Source organism: Pseudophryne corroboree, chromosome 8 (genome assembly GCF_028390025.1).
Source record: "Pseudophryne corroboree isolate aPseCor3 chromosome 8, aPseCor3.hap2, whole genome shotgun sequence".
Taxonomy (NCBI): Eukaryota; Metazoa; Chordata; class Amphibia; order Anura; family Myobatrachidae; genus Pseudophryne; species Pseudophryne corroboree.
Genome location: NC_086451.1, coordinates 6,353,078 through 6,367,679, shown reverse-complemented (window position 1 = coordinate 6,367,679; position 14,602 = coordinate 6,353,078). Strand labels below are relative to the sequence as shown.

The following is a 14,602-nucleotide window of genomic DNA, read 5'->3' as shown; positions in this document are numbered from 1 at the left end:
TCTAGTGCCCCTCTCCTCCAGTGCCCTCCTCTAGTACCCCTCTCCTCCAGTGCCCTCCTCTAGTGCCCTCTCCTCCAGTGCCCTCCTCTAGTACCCCTCTCCTCCAGTGTCTTTCCCAGTGCCCTCCTCTAATGCCCCTCTCCTCCAGTGCCCTCCGCTAGTGCCCCTCTCCTCCAGTGCCCTCCTCTAGTGCCCCTCTCCTCCATTGTCTTCCTCTAGTGCCCCTCTCCTCCAGTGTCTTCCCCAGTGCCCTCCTCTAATGCCCCTCTCCTCCAGTGCCCTCCTCCAGTGCCCCTCTCCTCCAGTGCCCTCCTCTAGTGCCCCTCTCCTCCAGTGCCCTGCTCTAGCGCCCCTCTCCTCCAGTGCCCTCCTCTAGTGCCCCTCTCCTCCAGTGCCCTCCTCTAGTGCCCCTCTCCTCCAGTGTCTTCCCCAGTGCCCTCCTCTAATGCCGCTCTCCTCCAGTGCCCTCCTCCAGTGCCCCTCTCCTCCAGTGCCCTCCTCTAGTGCCCCTCTCCTCCAGTGCCCTCCTCTAGTACCCCTCTCCTCCAGTGCCCTCCTCTAGTACCCCTCTCCTCCAGTGCCCTCCTCTAGTGCCCTCTCCTCCAGTGCCCTCCTCTAGTACCCCTCTCCTCCAGTGTCTTTCCCAGTGCCCTCCTCTAATGCCCCTCTCCTCCAGTGCCCTCCGCTAGTGCCCCTCTCCTCCAGTGCCCTCCTCTAGTGCCCCTCTCCTCCAGTGTCTTCCCCAGTGCCCTCCTCTAATGCCCCTCTCCTCCAGTGCCCTCCTCCAGTGCCCCTCTCCTCCAGTGCCCTCCTCTAGTGCCCCTCTCCTCCAGTGCCCTGCTCTAGTGCCCCTCTCCTCCAGTGCCCTCCTCTAGTGCCCCTCTCCTCCAGTGCCCTGCTCTAGTGCCCCTCTCCTCCAGTGTCTTCCCCAGTGCCCTCCTCCAGTGCCCCTCTCCTCCAGTGCCCTCCTCTAGTGCCCCTCTCCTCCAGTGCCCTGCTCTAGTGCCCCTCTCCTCCAGTGTCTTCCCCAGTGCCCTCCTCTAGTGCCCCTCTCCTCCAGTGCCCTCCTCTAGTGCCCCTCTCCTCCATTGTCCTCCTCTAGTGCCCCTCTCCTCCAGTGCCCTCCTAGTGCCCCTCTCCTCCAGTGCCCTCCTCTAGTACCCCTCTCCTCCAGTGCCCTCCTCTAGTGCCCTCTCCTCCAGTGCCCTCCTCTAGTGCCCCTCTCCTCCAGTGCCCTCCTCTAGTGCCCCTCTCCTCCAGTGCCCTCCTCTAGTACCCCTCTCCTCCAGTGTCTTCCCCAGTGCCCTCCTCTAGTGCCCCTCTCCTCCAGTGCCCTCCTCTAGTGCCCCTCTCCTCCATTGTCTTCCTCTAGTGCCCCTCTCCTCCAGTGCCCTCCTCTAGTGCCCCTCTCCTCCAGTGCCCTCCTCTAGTGCCCCTCTCCTCCAGTGCCCTCCTCTAGTACCCCTCTCCTCCAGTGCCCTCCTCTAGTGCCCTCTCCTCCAGTGCCCTCCTCTAGTGCCCTCTCCTCCAGTGCCCTCCTCTAGTGCCCCTCTCCTCCAGTGCCCTCCTCTAGTGCCCCTCTCCTCCAGTGCCCTCCTCTAGTACCCCTCTCCAGTGTCTTCCCCAGTGCCCTCCTCTAGTGCCCCCTCTCCTCCAGTGCCCTCCTCTAGTGCCCCCTCTCCTCCAGTGCCCTCCTCTAGTGCCCCTCTCCTCCAGTGCCCTCCTCTAGTGCCCCTCTCCTCCAGTGCCCTCCTCTAGTGCCCCTCTCCTCCAGTGTCTTCCCCAGTGCCCTCCTCTAATGCCCCTCTCCTCCAGTGCCCTCCTCCAGTGCCCCTCTCCTCCAGTGCCCTCCTCTAGTGCCCCTCTCCTCCAGTGCCCTCCTCTAGTACCCCTCTCCTCCAGTGCCCTCCTCTAGTGCCCCTCTCCTCCAGTGCCCTCCTCTAGTGCCCCTCTCCTCCAGTGCCCTGCTCTAGTGCCCCTCTCCTCCAGTGTCTTCCCCAGTGCCCTCCTCCAGTGCCCCTCTCCTCCAGTGCCCTCCTCTAGTGCCCCTCTCCTCCAGTGCCCTGCTCTAGTGCCCCTCTCCTCCAGTGTCTTCCCCAGTGCCCTCCTCTAGTGCCCCTCTCCTCCAGTGCCCTCCTCTAGTGCCCCTCTCCTCCATTGTCTTCCTCTAGTGCCCCTCTCCTCCAGTGCCCTCCTCTAGTGCCCCTCTCCTCCAGTGCCCTCCTCTAGTGCCCCTCTCCTCCAGTGCCCTCCTCTAGTACCCCTCTCCTCCAGTGCCCTCCTCTAGTACCCCTCTCCTCCAGTGCCCTCCTCTAGTGCCCCTCTCCTCCAGTGCCCTCCTCTAGTGCCCCTCTCCTCCAGTGCCCTCCTCTAGTACCCCTCTCCTCCAGTGTCTTCCCCAGTGCCCTCCTCTAATGCCCCTCTCCTCCAGTGCCCTCCGCTAGTGCCCCTCTCCTCCAGTGCCCTCCTCTAGTGCCCCTCTCCTCCAGTGCCCTCCTCTAGTGCCCCTCTCCTCCAGTGTCTTCCCCAGTGCCCTCCGCTAGTGCCCCTCTCCTCCAGTGCCCTCCTCTAGTGCCCCTCTCCTCCATTGTCTTCCTCTAGTGCCCCTCTCCTCCAGTGCCCTCCTCTAGTGCCCCTCTCCTCCAGTGCCCTCCTCTAGTGCCCCTCTCCTCCAGTGCCCTCCTCTAGTACCCCTCTCCTCCAGTGCCCTCCTCTAGTACCCCTCTCCTCCAGTGCCCTCCTCTAGTGCCCTCTCCTCCAGTGCCCTCCTCTAGTGCCCCTCTCCTCCAGTGCCCTCCTCTAGTGCCCCTCTCCTCCAGTGCCCTCCTCTAGTACCCCTCTCCTCCAGTGTCTTCCCCAGTGCCCTCCTCTAATGCCCCTCTCCTCCAGTGCCCTCCTCTAGTGCCCCCCATCCTCCAGTGCCCTCCTCTAGTGCCCCTCTCCTCCAGTGTCTTCCCCAGTGCCCTCCGCTAGTGCCCCTCTCCTCCAGTGCCCTCCTCTAGTGCCCCTCTCCTCCAGTGCCCTCCTCTAGTGCCCCTCTCCTCCAGTGCCCTCCTCTAGTGCCCCTCTCCTCCAGTGCCCTCCTCTAGTGCCCCTCTCCTCCAGTGTCTTCCCCAATGCCCTCCTCTAATGCCCCTCTCCTCCAGTGCCCTCCGCTAGTGCCCCTCTCCTCCAGTGCCCTCCTCTAGTGCCCCTCTCCTCCAGTGCCCTCCTCTAGTGCCCCTCTCCTCCAGTGCCCTCCTCTAGTGCCCCTCTCCTCCAGTGTCTTCCCCAGTGCCCTCCGCTAGTGCCCCTCTCCTCCAGTGCCCTCCTCTAGTGCCCCTCTCCTCCATTGTCTTCCTCTAGTGCCCCTCTCCTCCAGTGCCCTCCTCTAGTGCCCCTCTCCTCCAGTGCCCTCCTCTAGTGCCCCTCTCCTCCAGTGCCCTCCTCTAGTACCCCTCTCCTCCAGTGCCCTCCTCTAGTGCCCTCTCCTCCAGTGCCCCTCTCCTCCAGTGCCCTCCTCTAGTGCCCCTCTCCTCCAGTGCCCTCCTCTAGTGCCCCTCTCCTCCAGTGCCCTCCTCTAGTACCCCTCTCCTCCAGTGTCTTCCCCAGTGCCCTCCTCTAATGCCCCTCTCCTCCAGTGCCCTCCGCTAGTGCCCCTCTCCTCCAGTGCCCTCCTAGTGCCCCTCTCCTCCAGTGCCCTCCTCTAGTGCCCCTCTCCTCCAGTGCCCTCCTCTAGTGCCCCTCTCCTCCAGTGTCTTCCCCAGTGCCCTCCGCTAGTGCCCCTCTCCTCCAGTGCCCTCCTCATGTGCCCCTCTCCTCCAGTGCCCTCCTCTAGTGCCCTCCTCTAGTGCCCCTCTCCTCCAGTGTCTTCCCCAGTGCCCTCCGCTAGTGCCCCTCTCCTCCAGTGCCCTCCTCATGTGCCCCTCTCCTCCAGTGCCCTCCTCTAGTGCCCCTCTCCTCCAGTGCCCTCCTCTAGTGCCCCTCTCCTCCAGTGTCTTCCCCAGTGCCCTCCTCTAATGCCCCTCTCCTCCAGTGCCCTCCGCTAGTGCCCCTCTCCTCCAGTGCCCTCCGCTAGTGCCCCTCTCCTCCAGTGCCCTCCTCTAGTGCCCCTCTCCTCCAGTGCCCTCCTCTAGTGCCCCTCTCCTCCAGTGTCTTCCCCAGTGCCCTCCTCTAGTGCCCCTCTCCTCCAGTGCCCTCCTCTAGTGCCCCTCTCCTCCAGTGCCCTCCTCTAGTGCCCCTCTCCTCCAGTACGCTCCTCTAGTGCCCCTCTCCTCCAGTGCCCCTCTCCTCCAGTGCCCTCCTCTAGTGCCCCTCTCCTCCAGTGCCCTCCTGTAGTACCCCTCTCCTCCAGTGTCTTCCCCAGTGCCCTCCTCTAGTGCCCCTCTCCTCCAGTGCCCTCCTCTAGTACCCCTCTCCTCCAGTGCCCTCCTCTAGTGCCCCTCTCCTCCATTGTCTTCCTCTAGTGCCCCTCTCCTCCAGTGCCCTCCTCTAGTGCCCCTCTCCTCCAGTGCCCTCCTCTAGTGCCCCTCTCCTCCAGTGCCCTCCTCTAGTGCCCCTCTCCTCCAGTGCCCTCCTCTAGTGCCCTCTCCTCCAGTGCCCTCCTCTAGTGCCCCTCTCCTCCAGTGCCCTCCTCTAGTGCCCCTCTCCTCCAGTGCCCTCCTCTAGTACCCCTCTCCTCCAGTGTCTTCCCCAGTGCCCTCCTCTAATGCCCCTCTCCTCCAGTGCCCTCCGCTAGTGCCCCTCTCCTCCAGTGCCCTCCTCTAGTGCCCCTCTCCTCCAGTGCCCTCCTCTAGTGCCCCTCTCCTCCAGTGTCTTCCCCAGTGCCCTCCGCTAGTGCCCCTCTCCTCCAGTGCCCTCCTCTAGTGCCCCTCTCCTCCAGTACCCTCCTCTAGTGCCCCTCTCCTCCAGTACCCTCCTCTAGTGCCCCTCTCCTCCAGTACCCTCCTCTAGTGCCCCTCTCCTCCAGTGCCCTCCTCTAGTGCCCCTCTCCTCCAGTGCCCTCCTCTAGTACCCCTCTCCTCCAGTGTCTTCCCCAGTGCCCTCCTCTAGTGCCCCTCTCCTCCAGTGCCCTCCTCTAGTACCCCTCTCCTCCAGTGCCCTCCTCTAGTGCCCCTCTCCTCCAGTGTCTTCCCCAGTGTCCTCCTCTAGTGCCCCTCTCCTCCAGTGTCTTCCCCAGTGCCCTCCGCTAGTGCCCCTCTCCTCCAGTGCCCTCCTCTAGTGCCCCTCCTCCAGTGTCTTCCCCAGTGCACACCACTAAGTGCCCCTCTCCTCCAGTGTCATCCCCAGTGCCCTCCTCTAGTGCCCCTCTCCTCCAGTGTCATCCCCAGTGTCCTCCTCTAGTGCCTCTCTCCTCCAGTGTCTTCCCCAGTGCCCTCCTCTAGTGCCCCTCTCCTCCAATGTCTTCCCCAGTGCCCACCACTAGTGCCCCTCCTCCAGTGTCTTCTCCAGTGCCCTCCTATAGTGCCGCTTTCCTCCAGTGCCCTCCTCTAGTACCCCTCTCCTCCAGTGTCTTCCCCAGTGCCCTCCGCTAGTGCCCCTTTCCTCCAGTGCCCTCCTCTAGTACCCCTCTCCTCCAGTGTATTCTCCAGTGCCCTCCTCTAGTGCCCCTTTCCTCCAGTGCCCTCCTCTAGTACCCCTCTCCTCCAGTGTCTTCCCCAGTGCCCTCCGCTAGTGCCCCTCTCCTCCAGTGTCTTCCCCAGTGCCCTCCACTAGTGCCCCTCTCCTCCAGTGTCTTCCCCAGTGCCCTCCGCTAGTACCCCTCTCATCCAGTGTCTTCCCCAGTGCCCTCCTCTAGTGCCCCTCTCCTCCAGTGCCCTCCTCTAGTACCCCTCTCCTCCAGTGCCCTCCTCTAGTGCCCCTCTCCTCCAGTGTCTTCCCCAGTGTCCTCCTCTAGTGCCCCTCTCCTCCAGTGTCTTCCCCAGTGCCCTCCGCTAGTGCCCCTCTCCTCCAGTGCCCTCCTCTAGTGCCCCTCCTCCAGTGTCTTCCCCAGTGCACACCACTAAGTGCCCCTCTCCTCCAGTGTCATCCCCAGTGCCCTCCTCTAGTGCCCCTCTCCAGTGTCATCCCCAGTGTCGTCCTCTAGTGCCCCTCTCCTCCAGTGTCTTCCCCAGTGCCCTCCTCTAGTGCCCCTCTCCTCCAATGTCTTCCCCAGTGCCCACCACTAGTGCCCCTCCTCCAGTGTCTTCTCCAGTGCCCTCCTCTAGTGCCGCTTTCCTCCAGTGCCCTCCTCTAGTACCCCTCTCCTCCAGTGTCTTCCCCAGTGCCCTCCGCTAGTGCCCCTTTCCTCCAGTGCCCTCCTCTAGTGCCCCTCTCCTCCAGTGTCTTCCCCAGTGCCCTCCGCTAGTGCCCCTCTCCTCCAGTGTCTTCCCCAGTGCCCTCCGCTAGTGCCCCTCTCCTCCAGTGTCTTCCCCAGTGCCCTCCGCTAGTGCCCCTCTCCTCCAGTGTCTTCCCCTGTGCCCTCCGCTAGTGCCCCTCTCCTCCAGTGTCTTCCCCAGTGCCCTCCGCTAGTGCCCCTCTCCTCCAGTGTCTTCCCCAGTGCCCTCCGCTAGTGCCCCTCTCCTCCAGTGTCATCCCCAGTGCCCTCCGCTAGTGCCCCTCCTCCAGTGTCTTCCCCAGTGCCCACCACTAAGTGCCCCTCTCCTCCAGTGTCTTCCCCAGTGCCCTCCGCTAGTGCCCCTCTCCTCCAATGTCTTCCCCAGTGCCCTCCGCTAGTGCCCCTCTCCTCCAGTGTCTTCTCCAGTGCGCTCCTCTAGTGCCCCTCTCCTCCAGTGTCTTCTCCAGTGCCCTCCTCTAGTGCCCCTCTCCTCCAGTGTCTTCTCCAGTGCCCTCCTCTAGTGCCCCTCTCCTCCAGTGTCTTCTCCAGTGCCCCTTTCCTCCAGTGCCCTCCTCTAGTGCCCCTCTCCTCCAGTGTCTTCCCCAGTGCCCTCCGCTAGTGCCCCTCTCCTCCAGTGTCTTCCCCAGTGCCCTCCGCTAGTGCCCCTCTCCTCCAGTGTCTTCCCCAGTGCCCTCCGCTAGTGCCCCTCTCCTCCAGTGTCTTCCCCAGTGCCCTCCGCTAGTGCCCCTCTCCTCCAGTGTCTTCCCCAGTGCCCTCCGCTAGTGCCCCTCTCCTCCAGTGTCTTCCCCAGTGCCCTCCGCTAGTGCCCCATCCCATACAGGTGCTTACTTGTGTGGTGGCATCTTGTCTCACTCATTCAGTGTATGTAGGGACCCCTGTGTTACCCCACACTAAGGGTATGGAGGGACCCCTGTGTTACTCCACACTAAGGGTATGGAGGGACCCCTGTTACCCCACACTAAGGGTATGTAGGGACCCCTGTGTTACTACACACTAAGGGTATGTAGGGACCCCTCTGTTACTCCACACGAAGGGTATGTAGGGACCCCTGTGTTACTCCACACTAAGGGTATGGAGGGACCCCTGTGTTACCCCACACTAAGGGTATGGAGGGACCCCTGTGTTACCCCACACTAAGGGTATGGAGGGACCCCTGTGTTACCCCACACTAAGGGTATGTAGGGACCCCTGCGTTACCCCACACTAAGGGTATGTAGGGACCCCTCTGTTACTCCACACGAAGGGTATGTAGGGACCCCTGTGTTACTCCACACTAAGGGTATGGAGGGACCCCTGTGTTACCCCACACATAGGGTATGTAGGGACTCCTGTGTTACCCCACACTAAGGGTATGGAGGGACCCCTGTGTTACCCCACAGTAAGGGTATGGAGGGACTCCTGTGTTACCCCACACTAAGGGTATGGAGGGACCCCTGTGTTACCCCACACTAAGGGTATGTAGGGACCCCTGTGTTACTCCACACTAAGGGTATGGAGGGACTCCTGTGTTACCCCACACTAAGGGTATGGAGGGACCCCTGTGTTACCCCACACTAAGGGTATGTAGGGGTAGGGACTCCTGTGTTACCCCACACTAAGGGTATGTAGGGACCCCTGTGTTACTCCACACTAAGGGTATGGAGGGACTCCTGCGTTACCCCACACTAAGGGTATGGAGGGACTCCTGTGTTTCCCCACACTAAAGGTATGTAGGGACCCCTGTGTTACTCCACACTAAGGGTATGGAGGGACTCCTGTGTTACTCCACACTAAGGGTATGTAGGGACCCTTGTGTTACTCCACACTAAGGGTATGGAGGGACCCCTGTGTTACCCCACACTAAGGGTATGTAGCGACCCCTGTTACCCCACACTAAGAGTATGTAGGGACCCCTGTGTTACCCCACACTAAGGGTATGTAGGGACTCCTGTGTTACCCCACACTAAGGGTATGTAGGGACTCCTGTGTTACCCCACACTAAGGGTATGGAGGGACCCCTGTGTTACCCCACACTAAGGGTATGGAGGGACCCCTGTGTTACCCCACACTAAGGGTATGGAGGGACCCCTGTGTTACCCCACACTAAGGGTATGGAGGGACCCCTGTGTTACCCCACACTAAGGGTATGGAGGGACCCCTGTGTTACCCCACACTAAGGGTATGGAGGGACCCCTGTGTTACCCCACACTAAGGGTATGTAGGGACTCCTGTGTTACCCCACACTAAGGGTATGGAGGGACCCCTGTGTTACTCCACACTAAGGGTATGGAGGGACCCCTGTGTTACCCCACACTAAGGGTATGGAGGGACCCCTGTGTTACCCCACACTAAGGGTATGGAGGGACCCCTGTGTTACCCCACACTAAGGGTATGGAGGGACCCCTGTTAACCCACACTAAGGGTATGTAGCGACCCCTGTTACCCCACACTAAGGGTATGGAGGGACCCCTGTGTGACCCCACACTAAGGGTATGGAGGGACCCCTGTGTGACCCCACACTAAGGGTATGGAGGGACCCCTGTGTTACCCCACACTAAGGGTATGGAGGGACCCCTGTGTTACCCCACACTAAGGGTATGGAGGGACCCCTGTGTTACCCCACACTAAAGGTATGGAGGGACCCCTGTGTTACCCCACACTAAAGGTATGGAGGGACCCCTGTGTTACTCCACACTAAGGGTATGTAGGGACCCCTGTTACCCCACACAAAGGGTATGTAGGGACCCCTGTGTTACCCCACACATAGGGTATGTAGGGACCCCTGTGTTACCCCACACATAGGGTATGTAGGGACCACTGTGTTACCCCACACATAGGGTATGTAGGGACCACTGTGTTACCCCACACATAGGGTATGTAGGGACCACTGTGTTACCCCACACTAAGGGTATGTAGGGACTCCTGCGTTACCCCACACTAAGGGTATGTAGGGACTCCTGCGTTACCCCACACTAAGGGTATGGAGGGACCCCTGCGTTACCCTTAGTGTGCGGTAACAGGGGTCCCTCCATACCCTTAGTGTGGGGTATGTAGGGACCCCTGTTACCCCACACTAAGGGTATGTAGGGACCCCTGTGTTACTCCACACTAAGGGTATGTAGGGACCCCTGCGTTACCCCACACTAAGGGTATGTAGGGACCCCTGCGTTACCCCACACTAAGGGTATGGAGGGACCCCTGTTACCCCACACTAAGGGTATGGAGGGACCCCTGTGTTACCCCACATTAAGGGTATGGAGGGACCCCTGTGTTACCCCACACTAAGGGTATGGAGGGACCCCTGTGTTACTCCACACTAAGGGTATGTAGGGACCCCTGTGTTACCCCACACAAAGGGTATGTAGGGACCCCTGTGTTACCCCACACATAGGGTATGTAGGGACCCCTGTGTTACCCCACACATAGGGTATGGAGGGACCACTGTGTTACCCCACACTAAGGGTATGGAGGGACCCCTGTGTGACCCCACACTAAGGGTATGGAGGGACCCCTGTGTGACCCCACAGTAAGGGTATGTAGGGACCCCTGTGTTACCCCCACAGTAAGGGTATGTAGGGACCCCTGTGTTACCCCACACTATGACACCCTGTAAGGCTGCAGTGTGATGGTGTGACAGGCTGGAGGGACTGTTGGATATGGGTGAGGTGTGGAATAGAGAACAGGACGTGAGGTTGGTGTCCGTCCAGTGTTTTTGTTTTGTGCATTATAGTCCAGTTGATGGGGAGATCATTACACACACTGTTCCTAATATTCCTGCTCACATGTGATGTAAATTGATGAATGTCCGCACTACGTTGGTACCTGCTGTCCTCTTGTGTGTACGACCGGTCCTCTTCTATTTACACTGGCCGGTCGCATTGCCGGGTTCACCTGCGTGTGACCATGACCAGGTAATCTGGCGCCAGCTGTGCAGAGACCGGTAACAATGTGACAAGAATTCTTTGCTAATTATCCCATCATTGATTGGGAGCAGTAATTAGACATGAGGGACCAGATCTGGACATACAGTAATAACTGACCCTGGATTTATCCCCCTGACCCTCGCTCTGTTCTCTCCCTGCAGGTCACCTCGGATTTTGTGCGCAGTGGGGAATACACCCTGGAAAGGATGGGCGTCTCGTACCCCGCTGAAGCCCACCTAAAGTCCCCGTTTGATCCTAATAATAACCGAGTGAAGGGAATTTACTGACAGGACCCATATATCATAGTCTGGTCACATTAGTGACACACATGCTATACTCCGTGTACTTACAGACGTTCCCTGCGGCTCCCCGGGACTATATCACAGCTGCTGAGTATGGACTTTCACATCATGATTCCTGATTGGCAGAAAGGACTGGACAGCGCAACTTACAGAGCACGTAAAGCCCCTATGTGACCCCATTATACAGGAGATCCTGGATAGCGCACGTGAACTGCGGTTTATAGCTTCCTCTGGACGTGCGTCTCTATCCAAGCAGACGCGTCATTTACCGAGCGCAAAGTGCAAGACCCCTCTCTGATGTCACACTGCAGGTATCGGACACTTCCTCTGTGATGTCACACTGCAGGTACCGGACACTTCCTCTGTGATGTCACACTGCAGGTACCGGACACTTGCTTTCTGTGATGTCACACTGCAGGTACCGGACACTTCCTCTGTGATGTCACACTGCAGGTACCGGACACTTCCTCTGTGATGTCACACTGCAGGTATCGGACACTTCCTCTCTGATGTCACACTGCAGGTATCGGACACTTCCTCTGTGATGTCACACTGCAGGTACCGGACACTTCCTCTGTGATGTCACACTGCAGGTACCGGACACTTGCTTTCTGTGATGTCACACTGCAGGTACCGGACACTTCCTCTGTGATGTCACACTGCAGGTACCGGACACTTGCTTTCTGTGATGTCACACTGCAGGTACCGGACACTTCCTCTGTGATGTCACACTGCAGGTACCGGACACTTCCTCTGTGATGTCACACTGCAGGTACCGGACACTTCCTCTGTGATGTCACACTGCAGGTACCGGACACTTCCTCTGTGATGTCACACTGCAGGTACCGGACACTTCCTCTGTGATGTCACACTGCAGGTACCGGACACTTCCTCTGTGATGTCACACTGCAGGTACCGGACACTTCCTCTGTGATGTCACACTGCAGGTACCGGACACTTGCTCTCTGTGATGTCACACTGCAGGTACCGGACACTCTCTCTGTGATGTCACACTGCAGGTACCGGACACTTCCTCTGTGATGTCACACTGCAGGTACCGGACACTTCCTCTGTGATGTCACACTGCAGGTACCGGACACTTCCTCTGTGATGTCACACTGCAGGTACCGGACACTTCCTCTGTGATGTCACACTGCAGGTACCGGACACTTCCTCTGTGATGTCACACTGCAGGTATCGGACACTTCCTCTCTGATGTCACACTGCAGGTATCGGACACTTCCTCTGTGATGTCACACTGCAGGTACCGGACACTTCCTCTGTGATGTCACACTGCAGGTACCGGACACTTGCTTTCTGTGATGTCACACTGCAGGTACCGGACACTTCCTCTGTGATGTCACACTGCAGGTACCGGACACTTCCTCTGTGATGTCACACTGCAGGTACCGGACACTTCCTCTGTGATGTCACACTGCAGGTACCGGACACTTCCTCTGTGATGTCACACTGCAGGTACCGGACACTTCCTCTGTGATGTCACACTGCAGGTACCGGACACTTCCTCTGTGATGTCACACTGCAGGTACCGGACACTTCCTCTGTGATGTCACACTGCAGGTACCGGACACTTCCTCTGTGATGTCACACTGCAGGTACCGGACACTTCCTCTGTGATGTCACACTGCAGGTACCGGACACTTCCTCTGTGATGTCACACTGCAGGTACCGGACACTTCCTCTGTGATGTCACACTGCAGGTACCGGACACTTGCTCTCTGTGATGTCACACTGCAGGTACCGGACACTCTCTCTGTGATGTCACACTGCAGGTACCGGACACTTCCTCTGTGATGTCACACTGCAGGTACCGGACACTTCCTCTGTGATGTCACACTGCAGGTACCGGACACTTCCTCTGTGATGTCACACTGCAGGTACCGGACACTTCCTCTGTGATGTCACACTGCAGGTACCGGACACTTCCTCTGTGATGTCACACTGCAGGTACCGGACACTTCCTCTGTGATGTCACACTGCAGGTACCGGACACTTCCTCTCTGTGATGTCACACTGCAGGTACCGGACACTTCCTCTGTGATGTCACACTGCAGGTACCGGACACTTGCTCTCTGTGATGTCACACTGCAGGTACCGGACACTTGCTCTGTGATGTCACACTGCAGGTACCGGACACTTGCTCTGTGATGTCACACTGCAGGTACTGGACACTTGCTCTCTGTGATGTCACACTGCAGGTACCGGACACTTCCTCTGTGATGTCACACTGCAGGTACCGGACACTTGCTCTCTGTGATGTCACACTGCAGGTACCGGACACTTCCTCTGTGATGTCACACTGCAGGTACTGGACACTTGCTCTCTGTGATGTCACACTGCAGGTACCGGACACTTCCTCTGTGATGTCACACTGCAGGTACTGGACACTTGCTCTCTGTGATGTCACACTGCAGGTACCGGACACTTCCTCTGTGATGTCACACTGGAGGTACCGGACACTTGCTCTCTGTGATGTCACACTGCAGGTACCGGACACTTGCTCTCTGTGATGTCACACTGGAGGTACCGGACACTTGCTCTCTGTGATGTCACACTGCAGGTACCGGACACTTGCTCTCTGTGATGTCACACTGGAGGTACCGGACACTTGCTCTCTGTGATGTCACACTGGAGGTACTGGACACTTCCTCTGTGATGTCACACTGCAGGAAATGACATTTCATTGCCCGTCAGATGCAGAGAATAAAGTCCCCATATCCCCTCACTCTCATTAGTAATAGAAGATATACAGTACTGGGCCTGAGCATATTTGTATTTTGAAGGAAATTTGATAACATTAAAATGAATGAAGTGGCTGATCCTATAGAGGTGTCCTGTTGTATAGATCTCCCGACACACCCCAGCCCCGCCCGCACAGCTGGTGCACATTACTATGCTCAGGGTGCTGGGCTGTACATAGGGGTGTGCAAGAGGCAACACACGGCCTGGGGCGTCCATTGGTGCCGGGAACTGCTGTGACACTGCCTGTAGCATCCTTACACCCTGCGGCCTGTAGAGCCATCCAGAGCCGCCTTACGCTGCTCCAGCACACGTCTTCTTCCTAGGGGCCCCACGTCACATGTTCAGCACGGGGGGAGGGGGGGGGGGTTGTAGCCTCGCTACGTGTCTGTTTTTGTGTTTTCAATGGTTGGACGTTATGGTGACCAGCAAGGTGCACACATAAAAGGCTGGTCCACAGCCCAAAGACATTATGTAGATCGCACTGTGTGGGTGATTCATACAAACAGATGGATCTGATGATGTCACAGCAGCTGAAATGACTGCAGCCTCAGCTTTTTGGTTTATGTGTGTTCCCAGTAGAACTGTAGAATGTATGAAGGGCTTCTCCTGTCTCTAGTGGCGTGTGGCATTAATAACTCACTTTACCGTTGCTGGCTCGTTACTGTGGCTGTCATTGGGAATGAATCCAACTTGTTTCTTAGGGTAATGCAAAGCAATATGTAAATTCAATCTGCCCATATGTACTTAATGACAAGCAACTCCTTGTGTCCCAAGAGCTGCTGTGAAAGGAGTCCTGTAGTTCACTTAGTACAACTAGATGCGTTTCATTCCATTTCAAAAAAGTGGTGGTAATTTATTATGTTAGCTGCATTAAATGGGGAGATTAGCCTGTACCCCAAAATATTGCAAACTGACACTGGATAACGGTATAGAGGTCTGGATAACGGTATAGAGGTCTGGATAACGGTATAGAGGTCTGGATAATGGTATAGAGGTCTGGATAACGGTATAGAGGTCTGGATAACGGTGTAGAGGTCTGGGTAACGGTATAGAGGTCTGGGTAACGGTGTAGAGGTCTGGGTAACGGCGTAGAGGTCTGGATAATGGTATAGAGGTCTGGATAACGGTATAGAGGTCTGGATAACGGTATAGAGGTCTGGATAATGGTATAGAGGTCTGGATAACGGTATAGAGGTCTGGATAACGGTGTAGAGGTCTGGATAACGGTGTAGAGGTCTGGGTAACGGTGTAGAGGTCTGGATGACGGTGTAGCGGTCTGGATGACGGTGTAGCGGTCTGGATGACGGTGTAGAGGTCTG

General features: G+C 58.1%; 1 protein-coding gene across 3 annotated transcripts in view; it reads left to right on the top strand.

Annotated features, from left to right (window-relative positions):
• SARDH (sarcosine dehydrogenase) overlaps window positions 1-13,365 on the top strand; it is a 64,812-nt gene extending 51,447 nt beyond the window's left edge. The window contains exons 7-9 of one of the 3 annotated variants that reach the window (XM_063935846.1): window positions 10,380-11,504; window positions 12,242-12,811; window positions 12,991-13,365. In XM_063935846.1, the coding sequence (XP_063791916.1) occupies window positions 10,380-10,505 (126 nt within the window). In that variant the 3' untranslated portion in view covers window positions 10,506-11,504; window positions 12,242-12,811; window positions 12,991-13,365. Of the gene's footprint in view, window positions 1-10,379; window positions 11,505-12,241 lie in introns of all 3 variants that reach the window. The other 2 variants (XM_063935845.1, XM_063935844.1) reach the window with 2 other exon arrangements.
• Window positions 13,366-14,602: the final 1,237 nt, after the last annotated feature.